General features: G+C 37.2%; 4 protein-coding genes across 5 annotated transcripts; 3 read left to right on the top strand and 1 right to left on the bottom strand.

The window, feature by feature from the left end:
- Window positions 1–286: 286 nt before the first annotated feature.
- Window positions 287–2,871, top strand: LOC663010 (uncharacterized protein). Of its 2 annotated transcripts, none has more exons than XM_008192089.3 (8): window positions 287–422; window positions 471–990; window positions 1,042–1,315; window positions 1,368–1,619; window positions 1,743–2,246; window positions 2,291–2,449; window positions 2,498–2,711; window positions 2,758–2,871. In XM_008192089.3, the coding sequence occupies exons 1-8, from the start codon at window positions 358–360 to the stop codon at window positions 2,825–2,827; spliced, it is 2,058 nt and encodes a 685-aa protein (XP_008190311.1). In that variant the 5' UTR covers window positions 287–357; the 3' UTR covers window positions 2,828–2,871. The 2 variants fall into 2 exon arrangements, with proteins under 2 accessions (XP_008190311.1, XP_008190310.1); XM_008192088.3 differs by having other exon boundaries at window positions 1,368–1,637.
- Cog7 (Component of oligomeric golgi complex 7) lies at window positions 2,862–5,869 on the top strand. Its single transcript, XM_969097.4, has 7 exons — window positions 2,862–2,982; window positions 3,033–3,122; window positions 3,168–3,468; window positions 3,515–3,715; window positions 3,760–4,928; window positions 5,403–5,649; window positions 5,697–5,869. Exons 1-7 carry the CDS (start codon window positions 2,980–2,982, stop codon window positions 5,864–5,866), a joined length of 2,181 nt encoding a protein of 726 aa, XP_974190.1. The 5' UTR covers window positions 2,862–2,979; the 3' UTR covers window positions 5,867–5,869.
- Window positions 5,858–8,869, bottom strand: U4-U6-60K (U4-U6 small nuclear riboprotein factor 60K). Its single transcript, XM_969125.5, has 5 exons — window positions 8,729–8,869; window positions 8,496–8,668; window positions 6,817–7,354; window positions 6,371–6,769; window positions 5,858–6,324 (listed from the first exon to the last, which is right to left on the bottom strand). The coding sequence occupies exons 2-5, from the start codon at window positions 8,662–8,664 to the stop codon at window positions 5,895–5,897; spliced, it is 1,536 nt and encodes a 511-aa protein (XP_974218.2). The 5' UTR covers window positions 8,665–8,668; window positions 8,729–8,869; the 3' UTR covers window positions 5,858–5,894.
- An 892-nt stretch (window positions 8,870–9,761) lies between these two features.
- Window positions 9,762–19,872, top strand: LOC107399298 (uncharacterized protein). The gene is made up of 4 exons (XM_015985489.2): window positions 9,762–10,049; window positions 13,608–14,009; window positions 16,242–16,597; window positions 18,560–19,872. Exons 1-4 carry the CDS (start codon window positions 9,762–9,764, stop codon window positions 18,987–18,989), a joined length of 1,476 nt encoding a protein of 491 aa, XP_015840975.2. The 3' UTR covers window positions 18,990–19,872.
- The last annotated feature ends 193 nt before the right edge of the window (window positions 19,873–20,065 follow it).

Below are 20,065 nucleotides of genomic sequence, written 5' to 3'. Positions count from 1 at the left end.
AAGTTTTCCATTAATTATTCTTACAACTTGCTACGACATTGTTTGACCCAAAATATAATAAAACATTTTAATTGACCAAAATTTCATAAAATCATGGATAAACGAAAAAATGACCAAGCATAAAAAATTATCTAATAATAAATGAGATCATTTGGATTTTATGCTTGAAAATGCCTTTATTGTTTTTTCAAGTTATGAATGAACGCTAATCTGAATTTTTGAATTAATCAACAGTATGATGTGATTGGTTGCTTGCGTTGTTATAATGGCCGACCTCAAACGGACCAATCACAGCGCTTACAAGCTGCAAAACGTCAAATTTGACACTTCTTCGTGACATGTGCGTTTGACATTCCCATGCATTTTTTAAAAAAGTATCCAAAAATTGTTAAATTTACATGTTTGGCTACAGTTTCATTCGGGTAATTCCCCTCTTGTTTTACTGTCAAACAAATAAATCTATCCTCCAGCGCAGGATGGTTATATTATCAGGTAAAAACGACCAAAAAAATCCTCAGCAATGCCTTAGACACATCAATTTTATCAATAATCGAGCCAACAGCCGTGGAAAAATCCAAAGATGATGACTTTTTCGTCATTGATATAACTGGGGACCCGAACCGGCAAGAAACCTATTTACAAAAATGGACCGCTTTGAAGTTTTCATTCGCTAAAAGATTGCTTGTTCTTGCAAGTAGTGAAAATCGGTTTCTTCGGAAAAGGGCTGTGAGACAGTTGGCTAGGATTAAAAAATTGGAAAGCTGGCAATACTCGCAACTCGCTGATATGATTGATGCCAGGACTGCGGTAGGGCTGGCTAGGACACCCGATGTTGAGCCTAGATTATTCAACAACCCGCCCTTAAGATTTCTCGGTCATACGCACGACATGATTGTCGATGTGATGAAAGATTTTTTAGTCAATTTACACGCGATGTCTCAACACCCTTGTATGGGTTATTTCATCTCTAAGGCATTTCTCGACTTGCATGTAATTAAAAAATCAAACTGAAGGGAGTAAAACAATTAAGTGATTTTCTAGGAAGTTGAGAAATTCGGTGATGACATAACTCCCTACGAGTTGAAAAACTTCATTCAAACCAGTGAAGAACTCCTACCGACGTGTCTAGAGTCACTTTTACACCACGCCAGTTTAGGGAAATACGCCAAAGATATTGCCGAACTCAACGGTCTTCCACTTTTAATGGAAATTCACAACCGGTTCAAAGACAACCTTTCTGTCACCGCAACTATTTGTCGGATTATTTCGTATCTTTCAATGCACAGAAATCTCCTTGACGAAATGTATAAATCGGGTAAATAATTATAATAATCACAAAACATTTTTATTCGGAATAAAATGGTTAGGTTGGGTCGGGCTTTTGGCCCAGTGGGTCAAACACGACGACGTCCGAATATCAATCCCTGCATCTAAAGCACTTGCAAATTTAGACTGTGATGAAGACCCTGTTTACCTACAAAGACTCTACCCTTTGCATCCTTCAACCCGTATTGTACAAACCCCGAAAGTTGACGTCGTTTTTATCCATGGTTTACTGGGGGGTGTATTTTTTACGTGGAGGCAGAGACAACGCAACCAGGATCCGTTGGGGTTCCTTGGTAAGAAGGGCGCCCCAGGTGAGTAAGGATTTTGGAACCAGGGCCCCAACCCAGCACATAATCCTTACCCAATCCCAGCTCTTACACAATTAATTGCTTATCATCACAGTTTATAATTTATAGAAAGTCTGACACAGAACAACTCAACTTGTATCAATAAACAATGCACCGAAAAGAGAAACAAAATCCAAAGAATAAGCGATCCTCAAATGAGGGAATTTCTGGAAGAGTTTGAAACGCACACAGCTTATGGTTGCCTTTGCAACGATTATGACTTTGTTTGGGAGGACATACCGGTCAATACAAATGAGACTGCCACAGGGCCGTACTGTTGTTCTGGCTTTAAATACGTCTGTATGGAAAAAAGTGAGGATGAATGTTACACCAATTGCTGGCCTAGAGACTGGTTAGCGCAAGATTGTGATCGTTTGAGAATCATTGGGGTAAATTATGAGACAAATCTATCGTTGTGGACACCCATATGTCCAGTAGAGAAAGTCAAGACTTTGGAAGAGCGAAGCGACGAGTTGATTGAACAGTTGGAGAGGGTTGAAGTTGGGAAAAGACCCATCGTGTGGGTGACACACTCAATGGGTGGTTTAATGGTCAAGTGTCTCCTAAATAAAGGTACAATCCTATTCACTTGAATTTATTTAACCGTCAAATTTTAGCTTCCGAAAATGGCAATAAACGAATCAGAGATTTGTACACAAACACTCGAGGGATAATTTTCTATAGCACGCCTCATTTAGGATCAAGTGTTGCTAGTTTCAGCCAGGCTTCAGCCCTTGTGATTTGGCCAAGTATTGAAGTCCAGGAGTTACAAAAACGTAGTTTTGCGATATTCTACTGTTGTGTTTTACAAATTTTAATTACAGATTCGCCACAATTGGTGCAAATACACCAAAAATTCCTGAGACTTATCAAAAATCATCCAATGAAAATTGTGACTTTTGTGGAGACCAAACCTACGGTAGTTTCAGCAATGAAATTTAAATTTTTAGTGGTTGAACCCGACTCTGGCAATCCGGGGTATGGGGAATACTATGAGATACCTTTAGACCATTTGGGAATTTGCAAACCGGCAAGCAGGCAAGGTTTATAATAAATTTAGACCAAATCTAACTAAAACTTGCAGACATTCGTTTCTATACCAAAAAGTGCTTCACATGATCACGTCCATTTTGGAGGAAAGTGGGCCAGTGTAAAGACTGATGTAAATAGTACGTTTAGAATAAAAATATTAAACAGCCCTTTTGGTTTTTTTTCTCCCCTGAACAACACTTTTCAGTGATAAAAAAAATTATTGACAAATAAAAGTGAGGTTACGTAAACGTCATCAAAAAAATCGGAAACAAAAATGGTTTTAATGTCCTTATTCCCCTTCAAATTTTACGTATTTTGATATTGCAGGATATTAGCGCGTTCTCTGATGATAATTTCGATACCAAAGCGTGGATAAACGATGTTTTAAAAAATGCAGAGACCCAGGACAAGAAAGAGGTTAGCTCGGCTAGATTTACACAAAAATTGATCAATTTCTTCCAGAATTATACAATGTCCCTCGTTATGAAGCTCCAACTATGCGTCCAACAAGTGAACAGTGCCCTTGAAGACACCAGTCAACAAATCCTAATGTCACTGCCAAAAATCATCAGAGACACCAAAAATCTCAACCAGGAAGCAGCAATTTTAAAGGAAAAAATGGCAGCAGTTCGTAGCGAAATCGTAAAAATTGAACAAGACACTGGAAAGTCTATAAACACAATTGAGAAACTGGACACTATTAAGAATGAACTGAATATGGCCAAGCAGGGGCTGCATGAGAGTGATAATTGGACTATTTTAGGTAAGGTATTTATGGAAATGTGCCGAATTTACGAATTCTTTAATAGTCAACGACTTGGAGGAAGTCTTTGATTCCAAAAACATTGAAAACATTTCCGCAAAAATAATAGGAATGCAGCGGTCTTTGCAACTTTTAGTCAATGTTAGTGATTATGAAGATCGTAAATTACAGTTGGAAGGGCTGAAAAATCGGCTGGAAGCAATCGCAAGTCCAGCCATAGTCCAGGCTTTCACTTCTTCCAACACAGGTAAAAAGCACATAAATTCGCCAGTTTGTTTACCAAAGTTTTAGAACAATCGTCAATGTTTGTGCGAATATTTAAATCAATGGGACGCTTACCACAACTTCTAAAGTACTACCACAAGTGCCAGAAGGACGTTTTATTGAAAAAGTGGCGCAATCAATTGGAAATCGAACAAGACGAGTCTGTGATCCAATGGATCCACAATTTTTACGGCATTATGCTGTCCAACTGGCACACGCAACAAAAATGGTTCAACCAAGTCTTCACCAACCAAAACAGTTGCGAATCATTCGTTGAGATTTACACCGACGTTCTCACGTCTTTAGACCCGACTCTCAACGAATGCATTGACGCCGCTTTAAAACAAGTCGAAGATAAATTAAACTTTCTCTTCGAAATCAAACAAATCACCCAACAGTTCGCCGACAACTTAACGGACGTCATTAACCAATCACCGGGCGGCAAACTAGCCCATGACAAGTGCTTGCTGCTACTACAAGCAGTCTACAACCACTTAATCCCATACACTAGCAAATACGCGGCTTATGAACAAGCCCACCTAATGAAAAAACTCTCGGCCATAAATTGCATGAAAGAGGAGCTTTCTGATACAATCCAAGCCCTTGGCTTAAGCATCCCTCAAATAATCGACATTGCACGGGACGCCAAAAAACGCTGCCAGAAAATAACCGAAAATTGCGGTTACTGTGGCTTGTTAATTGCACTTCGGGCGTTTCTATTAAGCTATGCGGACCAATATCGCGTCGCTTTGCGACAAATCGATCGAAATAAAAGACAAGAGGAGGATTGGGGCACGTTTCAGTTGTGTCTATCGTTACTGCAGAACACGGGCGAAGTCCTGGTCAATTTGCAACAGCTGGAGAAGGACCTGACCGGGACTATACTCGAAACTAATCAAATTAAAGCCCAGTTTGAGTACAAGTTTTTACTATTAAGTGCCTCTGATCGAAAGGAATACGAATCTTTGGTCAGGTGTGTCACTGAAGGGACGCAATTGTCGCTACTTGACCACGTTAATAATGAGTTTAGTAAATTGTGCTCGGACATACACCATACGACTTATCTTGTCATTTTCGCACCGATTTCGCTACATTTGGACGTGGTACAAGTGCCGAAAACGTGGGCACAATTCGCAAATTCAATGCACAATGACTTGCCCGATTATAGTTTCACGCCACAGGAGTACATCACACAGGTGATTGTGGGAAAATAGTAAACGCTAGGTAAAAATTATGAATCCATGAAAAATAAAAAAATCCCAGTAATCGCGGAGATTCAGATAATAAAAATGTTGAAAATAAATTTTTGCCAGCTTTTAAATGGAGCTAGCGCTTAATTTTTTTAAGCGAATAAATAATTATTTATAACGACAAACTTTACAAAAAATGCAACGTTGGCATTTGAAACAGCTAGTACATAATTTAGCCCAACAAACCAACAAACAAAAACAAAAAACTATAAGTAATTTTCTCTATCATTTGTTATTCAATTTTGCTAAAAAATAAGTCAAAATCAATTGACTGTGTTCTCTTTTTCTCGAAAGCCAAATGGTGTAATATCTAGGAAGGTTTATTAAAAAATTCTTTACCACTTGGCATTTGGATTATTTTACCTAGCGTTTACAATATTTCACTTATAAAACTATTACTTACCTAACGCCTGGCTTTAGATCGGTCAGTACTTGATGACGTTACCGCAACACCTGGAACCATTCCTCTTCCGAGACAACCCGTCACTTAGCTGCGCCCTGAAGGCGGTGGATCAGGAGTACAGCACTGCCGGAGAGACGGAAGGAGCCCTAGCTCATGTCTTCCTCACGTTTATCGCCAGGAGGACGTGTCAGGGATTTTGCGAACGCATTTTGTCAATTTGTGAATTGAGCCAAGCGGCCAGCCGACAATTGGCCCACGATATTGGTAATTTTGTTTCAAAAATTTGGAAAAATTTCAATTTGTGGTTGCAGGTTACTTGGAAAATGTCTTGCAGGATTTGGGGATTTCGTTAGGGGAGAACCTGCAACAACTGGCCACTTTACTAAAACTACCGAACGATCAGTATCAGTTAGGCAGTACCGGATGTCCGGCTAGGTTTGTAGCTGCAGTCCGGCAAATGCGAAATATAACATCCAATTAACAATGTTTTATTTATTTGTACAAAATTGTTATTTGGGCTCTTCGGGGGCCCAGAATTTGAAAGTGCGGTCGTACGACGCCGTGGCTATGTACTGATTATCGGGGGAGATGTCAACTGACATGATTTTACCGTCGTGACCTGACAGGGTCTTCAACGGTTGCCAGGTCCGATTTGTCCACAATTTCGCCGTGTTATCGTACGATGAAGTAATTAGGTAATCGCCGCCGTCCCTTTGAAACTTCACCTCCGAAATTAAATTCGTATGAGCTGGGATTGTGTACAAGACGGAACGTTTGCGCAAATCCCAAATTTTGCAAGTGTTGTCTTCGCTAGACGTGGCAATGTGGTAGCCATCAGGGGAAAAATCTATCCCTAGAACCGCCTTTAAGTGACTCTCCATGAACATGATGCATCTTCCGGTCCTCAAGTCCCACACACGTCCAAATGAGTCTAAACCACTGTTGGGAAATTAATTATTTGTCACAATTTACCAAAAGTATTTACCCTGTGGCACAGACCGATCCATCAATCTGGAAGGAAATACAATAGACAGGTTTGACGTGTCCTTCCTGGTGTAAAACTTCGGTGCATTGCTGCAAATCCCACAATCTCCAGGAACAGTCAAAGCAACAAGTCCCGAGAAACCTTCCAGAGGGATGAAAGCCCAACCGGGAGACACGATGTGGCATATGGCCCTCGATATCAGCGATCGGTTCCTCGCTTTGAAAATCCCACAATTTTACTGAACCATCGGCTGCACACGATGCCATATTGCAAATATTTTCCTCCTGGCTGATTGTTGCTCTAGGGTGGAAAATAATAGCACTGGCATTACAGGCGTGACCTTTCAGGGTCTGTTTGAGTGTGCAGTCGGGCACTGACCACACTTTACACAACCCGCTCCTTGAATCAAACAAATAATTTCATTTCACTTATTAAATGATAATTACCATCCAGCTGTGGCTAAAAGTTTCGAATCTGGACTAAACTGGCAATAGGCAATAGGTCTCGAATCGCCAATCTGACTCGAATAAATCGACATAATCTGGAGTTTTTTCTGTATTTCCTGCTTCTTGGCTGTTCTAGTAGCCGTTGATAAATCCTTCGCTTTTCTGGCTTCCTCAAGCCGGGCTTTGGCCCGCGGCAGTGAATAGTGCGCTATCCATAATCTGGCTATTCGCAAACTTTCGGGGCCTTCATGATACCACGTTGTTTCGAGATCTTTTTCGAAATTTTTACGTTCTTCTTCGGCTTCGCGTCGAATGACTGCGTCTTCACCGATACGACTTAGTATTTCACGGAGGCGTGAACGCCGATCTGCCGGTCCTTCCCCGAATAGACAGATCGGTTCTCCCAATTGGCGAAGGTTTCGTTTCACTTCGGCGTCATCGGTGGAGACGTTAATAGAGCGCGCTTTACGACGACGCTCGAATTCCTCCAAGAGGGCTTGCTTGTCGCGGGACATGGCGTCCTCAAGCTCCATGTATTCTGAATAAATTAAACGTAACAGTATTTATTAGATTCAAGTGAAAGATTTTAACATAAAAACAGGCACCTAAGCACGCATTTTTAATAATTGTGTGATAATTGCTGTTATATAAACATTTTTTTTATTTACCATTCGTAGGTACACCTACAAACTGTTCTTTTTAAAAAGCAAAAATTATATAAAGCTGGGGCCTATGGCACAACTTTTTTCAATTTAATATTATTGTGCATTTATGGCATTAAAGGAGTTCTAATACGAATTATTTATTTAATAGCGCAATAAAGCATTTGATTTAATAACACCGCGGCTGTCAGTTTCAAAGCCAAAGTGCAAGTTAATCGCTGTATTAAACCTGATTTTTTCCTGAATCACTCAGGTTTTATATTTTTTTAAAAATCTGTAATCATATTATTTCGCATGACAAAGCAACTCGAGTCAATATGTGAACCTAGTTATTGACTGGGCCGTTAATAAGCCACTCTTGAGCGCTTCAAATGTCACTAAATGTCGACTGGCAAAAAATTTATCACAAGAATTTGGAGAAAATATTGGCTACAATGTTGAGACTTTAACCTTCTGCTTACCAGCTTTTTTTGAGATAAATTACGATGAAATTCATTTAAACGATCAGTTACAACGATAAATTTTACTCTTAATACTCTCATGTAATAAAGATACCAGGGTAAATTACTCGGTTTTTTATTTTTGAAAAAATAGTAGTTCATAAAGGAGTTTTAGCAAAATCAGTGGCAAAACTGTTAAGATAAAGTTAACAATATACTCAAAAAATGGAATACAACTGGACAGGTGGAATTAGTTTTACTGGTTGCATCAGATTTCAGAACTAACTCATGACTGACTCACCCTGTATAAATAAATAAATAATAAGATTTTAAGTATTCTAATAAAAAACTTTGATTCCATGACTCAAAATTTGGTTTTACAGAAATTACAAAAAACAGAACCTGGGTTTTGAGCCACGAGGCTCCATTAAGGAATAAGAAATATATAATGTACCACTTGTACTAGATTTTTCGTGAATATTTTAGCGCTACATTAAACTGATGTTGACTTGAGCTTTAGCTCATTTGTGTGCGAGGTTTTGGCATTTGGACGAAATTACGGATGCCAAAGTAATACCTGTGGAAATGTGAACCTGTGGCGGGTTCGCCGACGTGCTTTCGGCCTTTTCATTGCTATCATCGTTCCCATCGCCGGCTGCTAACCTAGCTCTTTCCGCTTCCTCCAACGAGCCGTAGTGAATATTTTTGGTTTTTTTCACGTAAGGCGCGTCCTCATCGTCGGACATGGTGCTAAAAATTGAGCAAAAATGAGTATTTGTGCAAGTTAATTCGTAAAAAACGTTTGTTTACATGTTATCACTGCTATCGGTTCAAAACGTAACGTCAAGTTGACATTTGTCGCAAAAAAAGTAACCAAAACCGCCTGGTGAGTTCAGTGTAGCCAACGGCAAGTTTTTACGATTTCTTCCACAAAAGAAATATTTCTGTTTTCTTTACATAGCGTTTTGCTATCTCTGTCTAAATTTTTTTCCAAAAAATTCCATGAGAGAGAGAGATTATCAAGTTCGGTCCGGAAATCTTAGTAAATGTACGATGTTGTGCCGCGGAAACCGCCTAAATAGCCGTGCAATGTCCGTGCTGGTGTTTTGTGTGCGAAAATCGTGAAAGAATCGGTGAATTTGTGCGAAATCGGCGCGACGACCGATCGTTGAACTTGAACAGTTGATAGATTTTCTCTTTCTTTCCCAGGCTCTGAAAAATCTCAAGTTTATAAAAATAAATATGAAAGGCCTAATTACAGTACAGTCCGAGTCTGTGTCGGTTTAATTTTTGACCCCGTTTTGGATCTGCGTTAGTCGAGTTTGGTGCCGTTAGTTAGGCTGAAAAGCCGTTGCTCTCGACAAATATTTGTGTGTGACGAAAAACCTCGACAATTCCCAAGATTTTTTACGCGAGAATTTTTTAAGACGTGCGGTATTGATTTGCCTTAAAGGCTTGGCCCGGCGAATATACGGACTATACATGGTTTATAGGGGTCTTACGTGGTTTCTATTGGCTCACTGACTCATAAAAAACTAAGGGACACATTTTTTGTCGGAATTTTCCAAATGACTGAACATTTACATACGCGTCTCCAAATTTTTGAGAAATCCTCGGCCGGACTTTGTATTGTTAAACCTCGCAAAAACAGTCGACTTGCGGATGCGTTGTGCCGTGCCAGTGAAGTGGTGGTGATTTAAAAAACAAACGCTCGCCCAAAGGCCCCAAAACCGACGAGTATTGATTATTTCGAAGGTCTCACGCTGGTGACTCATTACTTTTTGGTAAATTCGTCATCTCCAACGCGAACAGTCGGAAGGAAGCTGGACGAACATAACCAAAAATGCTGCCTCAACAGTATTGTCTAAGATGGAGGTACCACCATTCGAACTTGCAGACCATGTTCTCGCAGCTCCTCGAGAAGGAGGCCTTCTGCGACGTCACCTTGGCCTGCGAGGGGCGCACCATCAAGGCCCACAAGATCGTCCTCTCCGCCTGCAGCACCTACTTCGAAACCATCCTGTCCCAGTACGAAGAAAAAGACCCCATCCTCATCATGAAAGATGTCAAATATGTAGATATTAAGTGCTTGGTCGAGTTCATGTACAAAGGAGAGATCAACGTCGACCACGTAAGCCCCCTTTAAAAAAAGCAAAACCCTTCAATTTTTCATGACCCCATGAGAAACTCCACTTGGCCCGCAAACTGCCAACAATCGATTCTCCTCGCAACGTCAATAAAACCCTAGAGTTCCTTTATTGGGAGAGTTGGGACACTGAACGTCAAACCGAGCCAATTTTGTATTATGTGGATAGGGTATATATTTCTATCCTTTTTTATTAAAATTTTTGTTAGTAACTTATGTCAAAGGTTTATGTCGAAAATAATTTCAAGGTTATAATTTTTGTCAAATGCATAAAATGACATAATTTTACGTCAAATTTAACCAGGGACGTAGGAAACGTAGATATTACCTACCAATATTAACGTTCACATTTCTGAAATTTTTCAATATTTATTTTAATATTAAATACATAACTTAAAACATACTTCAATGCTAAAAATGCTTTTCTTTCAGTCACAATTTTTAGTAAAACATCTCTTCCCAAAAATTGGTCATCAAAAACCCTTCATATTCCCTGTCGTCTTTTTAAATTTTCTAAAAAATGATATTGAAGGTGTTCTCGTATGAAAAACGTAACAAAATCGTGAATTCCCAATAACTTTACAATTTGAAACAGAATCTAAAGTTCACGTAGATGCTAAAAGCGGCCAAGCAGCGACAGGTTCAACTTTCCTAAAAATTAGAACCAATTTTGGGTTCAAGTACCTACGTATTTTGTAAATACATAGACAAATTCCCAAAATCTCATAGATTTTGTACATAACATTATTTAGACGCTCAACTTTTCCAAAAGCTTGTTAATAAAAATGTAAAACTTGGCTGGAAAGGTTCAATTTCTCTCTCTTTCATCGATGATTACCATTTCTTAAAGTTAAGGAAAAAATGTTTATGATGAAGAGTTTAGACGTAAAATTCTTGTACTTACAAAGAAATCTCTTTTAAAATGTGGAGTTCATATAAAAAAAACAGTGAATTGACGACGACTGCCAGTCTAAACCATTTCTAAACGCAGTTAGTCGACGAAAAATGGAAACATTTTTTGACAAATTTATTTGACTTTTCGCCAAATTTCAAGTGTAACACCACTGATTTCTATCCCAATTTGTTTTTTTTACACATTCCAACCGACGTATATAAAACAAAATTTCGAAAATTGACATTCAGTGTCCCAACTCTCCCAATATAGGAACTCTATAAAACCCCAAACGCCCCATAATTATTACAAAAAAAGCAATTAAAGCACCAACAAGCCCAATTAAACAACAACCAAATCAACAAACGATCGTGTCAGTCTAACAGACACCGGCCCCATCTCATTATCCATGATTTTTAAAAGCCATGGAAACACATGTGTTTTATGTTTAAATAAATTACGAAGCGCCACCTGTTGAGTGGTGACATTACGAAAATGGCACTAGGCGCGCGATTCAAACCCGCCACCGGTCATTTTATCGATTTTAAAGTGCGTCATCGGCTTGGGCTATTATTAAACTCGAATTTAATTTTGATGAATTTTCCAAACTAATTGCCTAATTAAGTCGACTTCCGTATCTTACGGGTTTGCAGTAAAAATTCTAATTGCTCGCGTGTGAAATATTTTCCTCGATTATGGATTTTTTATTTCGGGATCGTCGCGACTTGAAACGATTGATTGTGGATAAAAATTTTCAACTAGGAAATGAGGTCTGCTTTTTTTGGAAGCCGTATAAGGCGCCCTTCCTGTTCTTGGCGTGACACAGGAAACCAACTTAATTTTAACAAAAAAATTATCTAATTTGTACAACAACTGGATACAGTATTTCCACGACAAATCTCTTTTATTATTTACAATCAGGTGTAAATTTTTAACAATGATAGATTTTTAGTTTGTGGAGTGAATTATGCATGAGAGAAATGGACAAAAGCGATAAACAGAATTCTAAATTAGTGATACAACAAATTGCTTTTCTCAAAGTCGAAATCAATAGACTTATTATTTTCGTTTAATCGTTTTATTTGGTATAATTCATTTTTGTTCTGTGATAAAAAATTTATTACGCAGTATTCGCAATTCTTTTCGAAAATGTTTCAACACGTGAACAATGTCTGAGTTAAAAAGTCAAATATTGTAATATTTATTCATGTTGCGTTTTTGAATTCCATAGGCACGATAACATCCTGATTAGTGAACGGTAACCACAAGTGATAATTGAATGTTTGTAAAAGAAAATTTTCTATATTAATGAGAGAAAAAGTGATAGAAATGCGAACAAAAAACACATAAAAATCGTATGACGTGGGAAAACCAGTTTCCTGGGCTTATTTCATGTTTCTCAATAAATAACTCGTACATTTGAGAAATATTTATTTTAATTTCGTTTCATTCATACATTATTTACCGTTGTTTACGCAACAGCTTTGTAATTGTTCTTTATGGGACAGGCAATGGAATATACTAGAAATTATTTTTTTTAACCTTCAGTAACAAAAATGTGTGCACACTTATTTTTAATTTTTAGCTTTCGGTCCGCAAAATACACAGATAAAATAACTTATGCAAGTTGCTAATTTCCGGTTGTTTCATTTGTAAACGCATAAAAAACTGTTTTGTATTCAGTCTGGTTAATTTATTTATCACGTTGTGGCGAACTGTTTTACAATTTTGGCAATTTTGTTGAGGATAATTTTAGCTGATTTATTGTCACTATTAAGTATGTCATTATTTTCTTAAAGAACCTTGGAAATCCCATTGATGATGAATGGTTTTACGTTGCTTGCAAATTGATTAGCCAGAATTGTTTTTTCAACTTGGCCAAAAAATGAGAAAATGGTCAGGTGGATGCAATCAAGCTTCACTCGATCTTAGAAAATATTTTAATCAGGATTGTGTTCCGCAAGCACCGGACCGGAATTTTATTTCCTCACATTCCTGCGAGTAATTTGCCCATTTTTACACACCAGAAATAAAAATCGTCGGATTTTTTCCCCTTGTTCGGCCGTTATTCGTGCATCAACCCCGAATTTTACGATTCGATGGATTAAAACCACTCGACCACCATCGTAAAATTCCCTTATCAATAATCCAAAATTCGATGGCAATTTAAAACGAAAAAGTTGTAATTTATGATAAATAGTGACCTTCACCTTGTTTTTCAATCAAACTTTGACAGATTCGCTATCAGGATTACGCGTGGATCGGTCTAGATCGAGCTGAGATAGGGTTTTTGATTTTTGAGGGTCCCAAAGTTTAATTGTTATTTCCAGGCCTGAGCGTTTTATGATAATAATCGCTCTTTTTTGTTTTTTTAAACAATCTTATCTCGAGATGTGGAGGATTTTAGGGTACCGAACCAATTAAGAGATTAATACAAAACAGGGTTATAGAAAAATCGCCAAAAATTATTGATGACTCGTCTCTTAGATAACTATTTGCAAAATAATGAAGGGAAAAATTGGTCTCATTATCAGAAAGTATAACCTTTGGAAAATTATTTTAAAGCGGTCAGAAACCCAATTTCGAAATTCGTGTGTTACATAAAACCTAAACATGAAATAGCATTTTTTTGAGGATTGTCGAAATTTCAGTGTCACCTCGCAACGTTACTGAAGACTGCTGAAGAACTGAAAATCAAAGGCCTGGCGGAAGTGTCTTGGCGCGACGAAGATCAACAAAATGCCGACAGCAACAATGTCAACGGTGTCCAAACGGCACTTCCTCAGGTATCGACAGTAATGGACAATCCGAAAAATGAAGCGCCTTCAAACAAACGAAAACGAGGGAGACCTCCCATAGACGATTACGAGCAAGCATTTACAACACCAAAGATAATGAACGTTACGGGAAACGCCGACGAAACGTATTCTAACGATGCAATGTCAACCAGTGATCATGACCTGTCCATCTGGGAGGAAGAGCCATCGGCAAACGAAGGAGGAGATATAACGGAACCTGACGAACCACTACTAAGGGTGAAAAAGGAAACTTCTGTAAGTGTAAACAAGAAGAAAAAAAAACAAATATAGAGCGGAAACCGACACGTGTTTTCTTCGAGCTGATAACGGCCTTATCGGCTGTTGGTGTTTTATCTCAGCTTTCTCGAATTTTATTTACATATACAGGGTGAATTTCTCTTAGGAATTTTATCGGCTGCGGTCTTTTGGAAAAACGTCGAGTTTTATTGGAGAAAGTTACTTATTGAGGTCGAGAGTGTTTTATTTGTCTTAACTCGGATAACAATTTCAAAAATTTGTTTTCGTGTGCGTTGGCGACGCAATTTCTAAATTGCGAGTGTTAAAGGTCAAAATAATTTTAATGACAATGCTCGAAAGGGTCACATTTAGACAAAAACGCGCACATATTAATGGGGATGATGGTTTGTGTCAATTGGTCACGAAATTCTCGGAACAAATCGATAAAAAAAAATTGAAGCAATTGGGTTTGCTGAGGTGTGACTCCGAACATTTTGGAAATTTTTGTGCCGGCAATAAATACTGATAACGGGATCCCGTGGTTGTTTTGAACGAGCGTGTTGAAATTTCGAAAAACCAACCGCAATGTGGCCCCAAGGTCAGCGCTGAATTCTAAATGCGATTAATATATTAAATTAAGGCGTTAGTCAGCGGTTGTTTTTGTTGAAAAAATGGTTTTTCGTGTCACGTCATGCGAACGATTAGTTTTATCGCGCATAATACGGGAGCGATATTTTTCGGTGATTTTTGCTTATTGTTGTAGTTTTAATTTCATTTCGATAAAGCTAATTTGCTTTTTATTTGAATGCCACCGTGGCTGTTTTCGTGGACAATAACGTCGATATTTCCATGACGTTCATAGGATAGGCTTGCGTTTATAAATATGTATCTTAAAAATAAGGTTATTATTTCCGTTAAATGCAAAATCGATCACCCGGAGGGGCAGAACGACGGCACATTGTGCACCCGCATATGCGTTGATAAATTTTCGGCGGCGCCACACCTTAAAATATTTTCTTCAATGGAAAGTTTTTCGACCGAATGGCGAGCCTCAAATATTTACTTTTAAATAAAAAAATTATTTTTTCGAGTTGTTACACCGATAACAGTTGTAAGCAATTTTAAAATATCTTCGCGCCCTACATTTCTGTACACATGATCAATTAAGATATATTTTTCAAGTCGACATATGTTGATCATCTAATCGTCTAATAATAATTCAGTGTAATGGTGATAATAAAAATTAAACAAGAAACCAAAAAATGTAAATTCTGACGAAGTGTTTTTCTCATTTTTATCTTTGTTTATTTACGTAAGATTCGGTAAGTTCATTGTCCAAACATCACACTGGCACCTTTTTTCCCCAAAATTGAGATAACTTCCAATTTTATTCCCAAATTCTACCAAACACTGTACTCAAAATTTTTAATATTCATTGTTTGGAATACAAGATAAGACTTTTTATCATTTCCAAATATTCAACTATTAACCGTCCGAAATTTTATACAAACCGTCTACAGGATATAAGATCTCAAATAGCCGTGGAATTTACGAGAATGTTGCCATTTTTAAACCGCCTTATGGAAAAAATACGATGTTGTTTTGATGACGTTGTGAAATATTTGATAAATATGCGAAAATTCGTGCGATATCCTTTACAGAAAGTGAACCAGAATACAAAAATTAATAAATCATTTAGTGCTTTGGCCCATGAAGATTAACGGATCTGGGTCGTAATTGTTGCAATGTAGATCACAGAAAAAGTGCATGTGACTAAAGATAGCGTTTTTAAAATAGGAATTTTCTTGAATTTCAAGTAAGCAAATGCGTGTTTGCATTTGCATTTTTTATCGTAAATATAATTACGCCGAGCATTATTTAAAAAGCGTGATAATTTTCCGGAAAATGGGAAACAAATTGAGGTTGAATCAGATAACCGGTCCACAATTGTAAAAGTTTTCCCTAATTAACGAGCATTACGTCGTCGGTGATGATGAATAGTGACATAAAAATAAAGTGATGATGCATTGGGGCGTTGCTAAGACTAAAACTGGAAAGATTGCGTTTCCGAATTTTTCTCGTCCACCCACGTCAATAACAATACGCAAGCCTGAACAAATTACCACAAATATTTATTGTTTGAACATTGTAAGTAGAGAATAAACAGTTTTTTCGTAATTTGGTGCGTAAGTAGGCCATTATTCGAGATGAGAGAGAATTGAAAATCTAACTGTATTTTCGTATTTTCAGCCGCACGATGACGACATTCTGATAGACGATTCTGGCGATTATTCGCCGAACGATTCAAAACATGACACTTCAAGGACAGGCTCGATGAAATCGCTAAACGTTACAACGTCAGGGACGCAGTCGTTCCTGACTCCGGCTCTGGAAAAGGAATGGCCCGACGTAATTAAAATGAACGATTATTTAAACACCGGACGACGACAGCAATTCTGGGAGGAACCGTTCACGAAACGCGTAATGGACGCAATCAAAACCAAAAATCTCGAGATGAAAGTTGCAGCAGAGCTGTTGGGTGTCTCCTATGGGACACTCTACGGAAGATATCGGGACTCCTACGGGTGTTTGAAACATCCCTATCGGTAAATATCTCGCTTTTTTAGTTGGTTTAGTTTTCGTTTCTCTCCTTATTTTTGATGTTATTTGTGCGGTTGTCCACGCAATTGATGCCGTTCTCGGAAATGTTGCTAGCACCGTTGAGAGGTTTTTTCATTACACGCTGTGGAAGTTTTTAATTTGTTTGTTGTGGGGTGGAAGGTCAAGCACTTGATTTTTGACGCACTGACTCTGGTTTATCGAGGGGATGTCAGGCGTTGGGAATTTGTGCTGCTGTGTGTTGCCTTCCGTTCCATTTAAATTCATTTCAAACTTATTATTCAACGGACAGCACAGATCAGCACAAAATAACACATTATATTGTATAGAAACTTCATCTTGGTGGCGGTTAAATGTTGTCCTCCAATTTTTCTTTAATGCATTGGAATTTAAGACCGTTTGGCAATTAACGTAAATGAAGCATTATGTTTAGTTACGTTATCATTTTTTATGTATAAATCTTTTCCTTCCTATTTGAATATAAGGCGAATCAAATTAACCCTCAAAATGGTAATTTATACGAGAAATATACTTTATTTTTCATAAAGGTTTGTTTATTTTATTTTATTTAAACAAATTTCAAATAACGCATAAAGCTGATATTTTTGTTATTATTCATTTTTCAAAAAAAACATATTTTTTTAATAATAACCTAGTTTTCTTACCGCTTTTGATAGTCCATTCTTTTATCTTTTCAATAGATAGATATAAAAAAAGTTTTCTATAATTTAATTACACACAAAGTGCTTTATCTTCTGTTCTTGTCTTTTTTCTAAGGAGTATCTAATTTTTAAGTTTTATATTCTTCCTTAATTTTTATTAACGTTAAAAAAATTACAAAAAGAAACAATATCCTTTACAAAATACACAACAGAAAGGGAAAATAAAGCCCTTTTGTGTAATTTTATCAGTAACTCTTTTAATTTTGAAATAATGTAAAAGTGTAGTAGCATTTACAAAAATAAAATCGCCCCCCTGTTCGAGGATTTTATTGAAAAATGGACACTAACAAAGATATATTTTTAGAGTTATTGACAACGTATATATCGCATCATTGGGTTGTTCTATTAATGCATTTATTTGATTGCAGTTTTTTTAACTGTAAAATTCATATAAATTCTAGCTCGGTGTCGTATTTATTTTTTGTTTAATGAGAATCAGGACCAAAGTTTTTGTTACGATTTTTTGCGAAATTCCCCAATTTTCGTTGTTTTTGTTTGTTTTGTTTTGTTCAGAGAAATTTTTCCTTCATTCATTTACTTTAATTATCAAACTTGGTTGGTATGTTCTTTGAATAAGCGAGTCTCTGTGTAAGAGTTATGAATAAATCCGTCAGCACATAGTTTAATGTTTAGCTCCCGTTAAAAGTCGCAGCAGAAGAAAAAGTCTTTTTTATTTATGCTGTTTTCGGTAATAATTTTTTTGTTACATTTGCTACATGTTTTGTGCCAATGTACACAAACAATATTGTCTTGTGTTGTGTCAGTGAATAAATGTTTATAAATGAACATTATGTAAACAGTATTTTTGTTTAAATGGAAATAAATTTGTAGAACCTCGAATTTGGTGTATGTATGTAGGCGGGGTAATTTGTAGTTTTTAGTTGGAGAGACAACTTTTTTCTAACAGGTAGATGGGGCTATCATCATTTCATTCCCTAACCTTTGCTTCACTTTTTCTTCAATGAAAAAAAAGATGAAATTTCTTGAGGAAAATTCATCTTTTTTTTGGTGTCAGCACCTCTCACTTTGTCATTATAAGTCACGGGCCATCATCGAGCTTACTGACCTAAACTAAGGAAGTTTTGTAAATGTCGAGTGGTCGAATTTGTTCTTTTTGTGTTTAGAACGAGCAATGCGTCCGAAGGGAGTAGTAGCGTACCCGAGAGCGGCAATGAGTGCCCGGACACGGTGGTAACAGATTGAAGATGTTTTGACTGGCTTTTGCAGAGTGCGCGATTTCTGGAGCGAACAAGGGCCGACGGATGTGTTGTTGAAGTTGAAGAAAAAGGAGATAACGCTGTACAGAGCGGCGGAGCAGTTGAATGTGACGCCGCAAACGCTTTCAAATTACCTGATTTCGATGTCGCAAATCGACAACAGCAGCGAAGCGAACGTTAGCAACCAGTCGAACGCGATGGAGTCGTACGAAGAGGCCGATTCGGACGAGGAGGGCGACACGGTGCTGCCCGATGTGCCCTCGTCGAACAATACGAGCCTCTTCAAAAATCTCCTCTCGAACGCAATCAACACATCCACGTCCAGCAACTCAGTATTGGCCAACTGTCCAGACATTACCATTATCAAAAAAGAGAAGCACGAAGGTAAAGTCAATAACAATTCTGATCATTCCGACAGTAATAGTGACCAAACAAAGTAATCGACGACGCTATATGTATGTAAACATTTCCACTATTAGTATTTTATACAGACCAAAGTAATTTTGTACTGTTTTTTCTCTTAGTTGATTTAGTTTTAGTGTAAATGAATCTTGTGTTTGCTGAAAACGTAGTAGTGATATGGGAAATACCAAAATGTCTGTTACAAAGTAAAGTGTATATTTACATTTACCGCAATATACCTATATTGTATTGGCAAGGTAGTTTAGTCTTAGGAACATATCACGGAGTCCGCTGCTGGACAGTCTGCTGCACTGACTCTACGTTGCAATCCTATTTATAGTGCTTTAATCTGTAGGTTTATCAGCAATGTATCTGCTCCACTCTCAGTATTTGTATTTTGTGTGCATTATTGTTTCTGGTAGGTAAACCCGTAGGATTAGGACGAGGACATACGATACTTTGGCTATTATTATTTATGTACCTATGTATTAACTGTATGTAGTCTTGCATCATAGATTAGGATTTGTCATATATTTATATAAAACATGGAGAGTAAAGGTTCATGTTTTCCTATTAAGACATACCTATACTATTATAGTAATAATAACATATATAATGAACTATATTTATACAATTATTTGTTGAGTGCCTAATCATAAGTTAACATAGGACTTAACTTTAAGTTTAATTTTTATGTATTTCGATGCTTATTCATTTTCATGATCTGTTTTCCATTACATATCCTCTTGGTTTTAGGTTCGGAAATTATTTTCTAATATTTTGTTGCTTGGTACAACTTATTATGATTTACCTTTTTGGGTCGGTTAGAATTTTTCCGAGTACCTCGTAATATTTATATGTTCTTTATGTGTTTGTACATTTTATGTAGTTTTTTATTTATTAAAGATTTTTTATAGAATCGCTCATTCTTTTATTTACTCCATTCCCCACTACCACATCCCGATAATAGCAAGGATAACTAAAAATAAAGCCAAATTTTACCTAAATAAAAGAAATCAAACAAGTATTTTTCATATAACACAAAATGGTTTCGAATAAAAATACCAGAAACTTGTAATTTTAAGCCCGAAGATGGCCATCATTTAGCCGAAAC

This window comes from Tribolium castaneum, chromosome 4 (genome assembly GCF_031307605.1).
Source record: "Tribolium castaneum strain GA2 chromosome 4, icTriCast1.1, whole genome shotgun sequence".
Lineage (NCBI taxonomy): Eukaryota > Metazoa > Arthropoda > Insecta > Coleoptera > Tenebrionidae > Tribolium > Tribolium castaneum.
This window is presented reverse-complemented; position numbering and strand designations above follow the sequence as displayed.

What these genes read in the sequence shown, in the direction of transcription:
- Cog7 (XM_969097.4), top strand. An exon ending in TGATAATTGGACTATTTTAG is followed by an intron (nt 3,469 to 3,514) that starts GTAAGGTATTTA and finishes ATTCTTTAATAG; the next exon opens with TCAACGACTTGGAGGAAGTC. An exon ending in ACAATTGGCCCACGATATTG is followed by an intron (nt 5,650 to 5,696) that starts GTAATTTTGTTT and finishes TTGTGGTTGCAG; the next exon opens with GTTACTTGGAAAATGTCTTG.
- LOC107399298 (XM_015985489.2), top strand. Translation starts at nt 9,762, where the DNA reads ATGCTGCCTCAACAGTATTGTCTAAGATGGAGGTACCACCATTCGAAC. An exon ending in GGGTGAAAAAGGAAACTTCT is followed by an intron (nt 14,010 to 16,241) that starts GTAAGTGTAAAC and finishes TCGTATTTTCAG; the next exon opens with CCGCACGATGACGACATTCT. An exon ending in TGTTTGAAACATCCCTATCG is followed by an intron (nt 16,598 to 18,559) that starts GTAAATATCTCG and finishes TGGCTTTTGCAG; the next exon opens with AGTGCGCGATTTCTGGAGCG.
- U4-U6-60K (XM_969125.5), bottom strand. Translation starts at nt 8,664, where the DNA reads ATGTCCGACGATGAGGACGCGCCTTACGTGAAAAAAACCAAAAATATT. An exon ending in CTTTTAGCCACAGCTGGATG is followed by an intron (nt 6,770 to 6,816) that starts GTAATTATCATT and finishes GTTTGATTCAAG; the next exon opens with GAGCGGGTTGTGTAAAGTGT. An exon ending in GGATCGGTCTGTGCCACAGG is followed by an intron (nt 6,325 to 6,370) that starts GTAAATACTTTT and finishes ATTTCCCAACAG; the next exon opens with TGGTTTAGACTCATTTGGAC.
- LOC663010 (XM_008192088.3), top strand. Translation starts at nt 358, where the DNA reads ATGCATTTTTTAAAAAAGTATCCAAAAATTGTTAAATTTACATGTTTG. An exon ending in TGACGAAATGTATAAATCGG is followed by an intron (nt 1,316 to 1,367) that starts GTAAATAATTAT and finishes TAAAATGGTTAG; the next exon opens with GTTGGGTCGGGCTTTTGGCC. An exon ending in TGGTAAGAAGGGCGCCCCAG is followed by an intron (nt 1,638 to 1,742) that starts GTGAGTAAGGAT and finishes TATAATTTATAG; the next exon opens with AAAGTCTGACACAGAACAAC.